The sequence below is a fragment of the Oncorhynchus tshawytscha genome, linkage group LG06 (assembly GCF_018296145.1).
Source record: "Oncorhynchus tshawytscha isolate Ot180627B linkage group LG06, Otsh_v2.0, whole genome shotgun sequence".
NCBI classification, from domain to species: domain Eukaryota; kingdom Metazoa; phylum Chordata; class Actinopteri; order Salmoniformes; family Salmonidae; genus Oncorhynchus; species Oncorhynchus tshawytscha.
In genome coordinates, this window is record NC_056434.1 from 60,279,005 (window position 1) to 60,286,631 (window position 7,627).

At 42.4% G+C, this 7,627-nt stretch overlaps 1 protein-coding gene across 1 annotated transcript; it reads left to right on the forward strand.

The window, feature by feature from the left end:
• Positions 1 to 25: 25 nt before the first annotated feature.
• On the forward strand, positions 26 to 6,516 carry bag3 (BCL2 associated athanogene 3). Its single transcript, XM_024424405.2, has 4 exons — positions 26 to 226; positions 3,385 to 3,717; positions 3,934 to 4,284; positions 4,445 to 6,516. The coding sequence occupies exons 1-4, from the start codon at positions 32 to 34 to the stop codon at positions 5,597 to 5,599; spliced, it is 2,034 nt and encodes a 677-aa protein (XP_024280173.2). The 5' UTR covers positions 26 to 31; the 3' UTR covers positions 5,600 to 6,516.
• Positions 6,517 to 7,627: the final 1,111 nt, after the last annotated feature.

Below are 7,627 nucleotides of genomic sequence, written 5' to 3' on the forward strand. Positions count from 1 at the left end.
GAATCTTTAAAGGATCCGTTGACTGTATAACATGGCACAGTATAAAGGATCAAGGAGTTTGAGCAGCATGAAGACACAGTCACCAATGGTAGATATGGCCAATAACAACGACCCTCTACCCCCAGGATGGGAAATTAAAATTGACCCACAGACAGGATGGCCTTTTTTTGTGGATCACATTAATCGCACAACAAGCTGGAATGACCCCAGACACGATGTCAAAAAGGTAGGCTCATAGATTGAGTAAAAATGATGTGTAGCGTGGGAGGGCTAGTGTGATATAGAAAGTTGGATTGAAAATGTAATGTCTGCTGATAGCATGGTAGACACAACACAGATATATATATATATATATATATATATAGTATATGGCATGGCCGTCGACCAAGCGCTTCAGTGGTTAATTATGGTCACTGCCTCTGATACGCACTGGCTTTTATTATAGGAAGACAGAGTGGGCATATTCTATTTATAGTAGGCTAAACTTCTCTCTCTCCTTTTCTTTAACATTTAGAAACCATATGTTACAACTTGCCACTGCTCAAACTTCGTATCTGCTTAGACTTCATATACGCCAACGCAATGGAATGTTGTCTCTTTTAGGCTCCAGCCCTCTCCCTCGTCCATTATAACGGGTTAAATAACGGGCAATGGCTGTTAGGTTATGTTCTTGTGTGATGATCTAAGCGTGGCTGGTTGGTTGATGACGCACTGCAGTCATATGTAAAGCCATGGCTTTGAGTGTTTGGACATCTCCATAATGTTTATTTAAAGCCTATTAGGCCATGTAGAATGCGCTTGTTCATATTTCGTATACCCGTTACTAAAACTTTTCCTTAAAAGGGATTTGAGGTGGGCTCATCACCCACCCAACTCCAATAGCCTACTGCGCATATATAACAGCTCCAAGTAATCTACAATCCATGAAATGAACAAATCACAAAAATTGGTGATATGGTTTTACACCATTAAACTGTGTCCTGAAGAACTGTGTCAACTTAAGTGTTGAAGGGTTGGGGAAGCAGACCCTAGGTTGGCATCTTGCATTAGGAAGATCAACACTTGCTGCCGTCCAAAGTTAGTGTCACTAAGAATCTGCTAGAAAGACACAGCTGTCAGGAGATAAAATTGGTGCGATGCTGGCAGTGTACAGGGACCCTGCCAAAATGGCAGAGGGCAAAAGGTCGTTCAGAGTTTCACAACTACTGTTGTTGTATCAAAAAAGCATAATGGGAATGATGTAAATTAAAAAGTACAACACAGTACTTATTTCAAATTAATTGAATAATGAATCATTTGAATTAATTAATTTGAATGATTTATTACCAGACAAATTAAATAGTCATGAGGAGCTTGGGACTGTTCCAATGCGGTAGGTCCAATGGGCCTGCATAGTCTTGTGGACACTTGTCTTTGTCGTGCTAAACTGTGTAGACTGGACTTATATAGACTTTTGCTCAGTGGGTTGCTCCCACTTGTCTAAACCTAGGCTATTTTGCATCATGTACCAGTGGAGTCTGGTGCTTTGTCACGCACTACCCACACATAAAGTTTGTTGTTTCAGCTCTGTCTGTAGGACATGCTTCCAGTTTGGACAGTTTGATTTTAGTTTGAGCCACACCTTGTTGAAGTATGTAAGTGTAGCACATGGGGATGTGCGAAGCTTACTTCTCAGCCTGCAATGTTCCCACTTGCACCAGTGAATAGCTAGCTTTTTGCTTGGCACTGACTGGTAAGATGCTTCAGTAGGGTGGTCACGTGCAGTGGTGGAAAAATGACTCAATTATGATACTTGAGTGAAAGTTAAGATACCTTAATAGAAAATGACTCAAGTGAAAGTCACCCAGTAAAATACTACTTGAGCAAAAGTATTTTGTTTTAAATATACTTAAGTATCAAAAGTAAATGGAATTGCTCAAATGTACTTACGTATCAAAAGTAAAAGTGTAAATTATTTCAAATTCCTTATATTAAGCAAACCAGATGTCACATTTAAAATCTTTTTTTTTATGGATAGCCAGACATAATTTACAAATGAAGCATTTGTGTTTAATTAGTCTGCCTGATCAGAGGCAGTAGGGATGACCAGGGATGTTCTCTTGATAAGTGTGTGAATTGGACCATTTTCCTGTCAGAATGTAATGAGTACTTTTGGGTAAGGGAAAATGTACAGAGTAAAAAGTACATTATTTTCTTTAGAAATGTAGTGAAGTTAAAGTAGGCAAAAATATAAATAGTAAAGTACAGATACCCCCAAAAAACAACTTAAGTAGTAATTTAAAGTATTTTTTACTTTACACCACTGGTCACGTGTGCTAGCAAGGCAGAGGTCCTGGGTTCGAGCCTACAGTGTTACGCCGAATTAGGAGGAAGCGATACTTGCTAGGCAAGCAGTGTGACGTCCTTTATATAAGCAAGCATAAGATGACAGCATAATCATAAAAGACAACAAAGCATTAAGGTTATAATTGTTGGTGAACCAGTTATATTCTGACCACAAACAAGAATACCTAGATCTTTTTTCTAAATATTTGAGCTGAGGAACATTGTATTTGTGGGCCTTACCGAATCTGTTATTGTTGGACCGCAGTATGCGCAGTATGGCTTGTGCTCTCCAGTACACATGTATAGCCTGAAAGCAAGGAAATATTGGAGTATTCTTAAATCACTCACAATTAAATATACTTTATTGCTAATTAGATTTGCATGGTAAAGCAAAACTGGTCATGTATTGATATCACAGAGAGACTATTTTCCACTGTCACTGTCAGGTGTCTCACTCTTAATTGGTTTTCCTGGTGATCACCAAGGCAGCATCATGGAGTAGTTTGTCTCTACTGTGAGACACCCATATGAGGTCATAAGATAAATAGGATTTATGTTTTATGATAGCAAATACTGCCTAGCAAACCAACAAATGCATAATCTTCATATCCACAAGTAGTGATGGCATGCTTCTTATGACAGGCACATACTTGCAATTGGATAAGAACTAGTTTCCGCTTCCAATTGTCCAGGGAGGTGATACTTTTTACATCTCCCAGGGATATTTCACATTGCACCTAATGATGTTTGCTTATAGCCTGGATGCCAGAGCAGATTCTATTGAAGACTCATTTGTTTCAGCCTCTAGCAAACAGCTCTTTTCAATCAATCTCAATTTAATCTCAGTAGCCTAAGATATTAAATTGCTCTTTCTTCCTCAGTTTGGAAGAAAGAACTAATCTTTCCGGGATGTTGGACACCATTCCCTTGTAGAATACATTAACTGAATGTTTTATGGATGGATTGGCAGTAACTGCTTCCCTCTGGGGTTAGAGTTTCACTCGCATACTTATTTTGTATTAATTCATGTATTAATTCAGACTTTGTTTTCTTGTTCAGGTCAGCCAGTTGTCTCAAAATGGCCCAAGTGTGCCACCAGAGCCGAGTCCTCAGGAGATGCAGAAGGCCTTTGTGAAGGACATGAAGCACCCCACCCTCCGCCAGGGTTACATCCCAATCCCAGTCTGCCATGAAGGCGCAGATCTCCGTCAGCAACACCCGTGTTTCTCCTACATCCAGCCGACTGCTCTGCAAAATATACGGGCAGAAGGGCGGACACCCTCCCCCACCCCGACGCTCCACTGCAGGCCTAGATCTCCTTTGCAGGGTTCCTCCGAGAGCTCTACTCCTGAGCCTTGCATGTCCTGTTCGCCTAGTTTACAAGGACCTGAGGTGAGATTGTTTTATCTATTGAGATTACTGCGCATGAACTCTTACCATTTGCTAAAACCATACATTGATGTCATTGGAGGATTTGCAGGGAAAGTTCTAGTTACACACGTGTTTGATGTTGGAATCAAACAAAACTTCTAGCTACTTCTAGACTACTTCTAATATTGAGTATGCAATTTTACTTCCTCTGATTCACACTGGACTTTCATTCCTTAGGGCCATCCCCTCCACCAGCCCCCGCGACCCAGCAGCACAGGCCTCCAGGCAGGTTACATCCCCATCCCAGTGATCCACGAGAGGGCCGGAGGTCACCCACAACAAGCCCCTGTCAATCCCGCTCTCTACACCCAGCGCTTTCCGGCTTACTCAGAGCACCAGCCCTCCTTCCACCGACTGCAGCCAGAGGACTGGAGCAGTCATCATGGAGCCACACCCTCTTCCCGGGAGCGAGCCTCCCCGTCCCCGAGCGTGCCTCCCCAGCACCGCGAGACTGCCGCCATCCATATCCCACCGCAAATAAGGAGCCAGTCTCCCCTCAGAGCACAGGTCATTACAGAGAGACCACAGGTACCTTTTTTCCCCACTCATCACAACGCCTATTGCCAGTCAGCCAATAGCAGTAGGATTCTTCAAAATAAAAAGTCTCATATACATAGCCACAAATGCCAGTCTGGCAAATTTGACATAATGTTTATTCAGGATGAATAATTCCTTCTTACTTCCACAGGTCCAGGTCCACCACCATGTGCCACAGAGAGAATCACCCCACAGAATGGAGCAGGAGCAGGAGATCTCTCAGTATCCCCAAGCAGCGCAGAGAGAGGCTGACTCACAGCATCGTCAACAGCCACAGATCTCACAGCAACCACAACAGTACCAAGGACCACAACAACCACAGCAACAACAACATTATCAACAACAGCCACTACAATACCAACAACCACAACAACCACAACAACAGCCACAGCAGCCACAACTCCCACAGCAGCCACAACAGTACCAACAGCCAAAACAACCACAACAATACCAACAACCTGAACAGTACCAAAAATCACAACAGTCACAGCAGCCACAGCAGTACCAACAACCTGAACAGTACCAACAGCCACAACAGTACCAACAGTCACAACAGTACCAACAACCTGAACAGTACCAACAACCTGAACAGTACCAACAACCTGAACAGTACCAACAACCACAACAGTACCAACAGCCACAGCAATACCAACAACCTGAACAGTACCAAAAACCACCACAACAGTACCAACAGCCACAACAATACCAACAACCTGAACAGTACCAACAACCACAGCAACCACAGCTGTATCAACAACCACAACAGTCCCAGCAACAACCACAACCTCCACAACAACCCCAGCCACAGCCGCAACTGCAGCCGCAACAGACAGCAAACATCACAGTCCAGATGTCGCCGAAACCAGAAGCCCAGGAGCCAGTGGCTGTTCCTGCTCCACAGGAGGACTTGCCCCCAAAATCAGAAAATGAGCCCGCCGCTCAGTGTCACCCAGGCTTGGCTAAAGTGCAAAAGATAGAGGAGAGAGTGGCGAAACTGGAGCAAGAGGTGAAATGCTTTGATGGGAAGAAGAATGATAAGAGGTACTTGCTGCTGGAGGAGCTGTTGACCAAAGAGCTTTTGGCACTGGACTCAGTGGACCCAGAGGGACGTGTGGACGTGCGACAGGCGCGACGTGACGGAGTCCGGAGGGTCCAAACCACACTGGATGCACTGGAGATGCTGGATGAGCGGCCATCGGGCTCAGTCAATGAGTCCCCGATGGAGGGTGACAGCCCGCCACAGAAAGTAGAGCAGCCCAGCATGATCAGCCAAGCGAATGTGGAAATGGCCAGAGAGATCTCATAATGACTCCATAGTTTTATTATAGTGAAGAGGAGAGAAATGTAATCAAAGATACCGTGGAAATGGGCTGCTCCCTATACCCGCCTTTCAACTGCAGATATCACATATGAACTATACGATGCATGTATTACTTAATTTACAGTGTTTGTATTGTCTGGCATTCACCACATTCTATATGTGATGGTGGTATCCGAGTGCATCATGTATTCAATGATGTTAAGCCATTGTTGTTGCCTTTTGCTGTGCCAATGTCTTTTTGCAAGACCATTTTCATGATCAATGTGTTAAAGAGACATGCATAATAGAGGTTATATAAGAGGCCTTTATCCATCCATATATATATATAAGACTAAAATGTACCTGTATGTAGTTAATTTCGGGTCATGTGATGTGGTTGTTTTTAAAGTTATTCAATACATATTCAATAAGAAGAACACTGGTATGTAGAGTAGTAGACAACTTCTCTTTAAGAAAGGGCTTCTGTGGAAATTGTAAGAGATGTTTAATATTTCCCTCTTTTATTTTTAATCCACTACTTCGAGAAACAATATTTACCTCAGATTCCGTCAGAAGAAATGGGACAAATCAATGTTAGTAAATGTTAATGACTCAGTCATAGAAAATTATTTATTTTTGTGCCTCAGATGACAGAGCTATTTGAGAGAAAAATCTTCTTTTTTTCTCTAAAAAAATAAAATAAAAACCAAGTTATTTCACACACATACCCAACAATTGATATGGTTAATTTGGGTTTCATTAGTTTCAGCCTGTAGGTGCATTGCCTGTTTTGCTGTCTTGGGCCTGCATAAAAAATCTTCCCCTTTATCTTTTCCCCTTAAAGTTTCCTTAACTTTAAGTCAGTTGCATAAAACATTTTAAGGTGAATTTCCCCCTTAAATAAAGTGAAAAACTTAAGGGTGCCCATGAGTTCCCTTGTGCTTCATTTACTATGGATATCATATCAATGTACACAGCAAATGTGGAGGTCAATGTTGCTTTCCTCTGCCCTGGTTGCAAAAGGAAAACATCAACCAGCTAGCTAGGTGTATACAGTGCATTCGGAAAGTATTCCTTGACTTTTTGTTTTACATTAAACATTTAATTTAAAAAGTATTCATAACCTTTGCTATGAAACTCCAAATTTAGCTCAGGTGAATCCTGTTACCATTGATAATCCTTGAGATGTTTCTCCAGCTTGATTGGAGTCCACCTATGGTAAATTCAATTGGTTGGACATGATTTGGAAAGGCACCCACCTGTCTATATAAGGTCCCACAGTTGACAGTGCATGTCAGAGCAAAAACCAAGCCATGGGGTCGAAGTTATTGTCTGTAGAGCTCTGAGACAGGATTCGGTCAGGGCACAGATCTGGGGAAGGGTACATTGAAGGTCTCCAAGAACACAGTGGCCTCCATCATTCTTAAATGGAAGAAGTTTGGAACCACCGAGACTGTTCCTAGAGCTGGCCAACCTGGTCAAACTGCGCAATCGGGGGAGAAGGGCCTTGGTCAGGAAGGTGAAAAAGAACCCGATGGTCACTCTGACAGAGGTCCTCTGTGGATTTGGGAGAACCTTCCAGAAGGACAACCATCTCTGCAGCAGGTGTGCCAAGCTTGTAGTGTCATACCCAAGAAGACTCAAGGCTGTAATCACTGCCAAAGGTGCTTCAACAAAGTACTGAGTAAAGAATACTTATGAAACTGATATTTCCTGTTTTTTTATTTTTAATAAATGTGCAAAAATGGCTAAACATGTTTTTGCTTTGTCATTATGGGGTATTGTGTGTAGATTGAGGGGGAAACAACAATTTAATCCATTTTAGAATAAGGCTGTAATGTTACAAAATGTGGATAAAGTCAAGGGGTCTGAATACTTTCCTGACTGCACTGTAGATAGCTAGCTACTTAGCTAAACAATGGAAGGTGCACTATCCATGGCTACAAAGATAGCTGGCTAGCTAGCTTTAAACTAGGCAAGCCAGTTAAGAAGTTCTTATTTACAATGACGGCATACCCAGGCCAAACCCTAACC

Excerpts from the sequence above, each read along its gene's own strand:
- bag3 (XM_024424405.2), top strand. The coding sequence starts at position 32 with ATGGCACAGTATAAAGGATCAAGGAGTTTGAGCAGCATGAAGACACAG. Across the intron at positions 227-3,384 it reads CCAGACACGATGTCAAAAAG|GTCAGCCAGTTGTCTCAAAA; the intron begins GTAGGCTCATAG and ends TTTCTTGTTCAG. Across the intron at positions 4,285-4,444 it reads TCATTACAGAGAGACCACAG|GTCCAGGTCCACCACCATGT; the intron begins GTACCTTTTTTC and ends TTACTTCCACAG.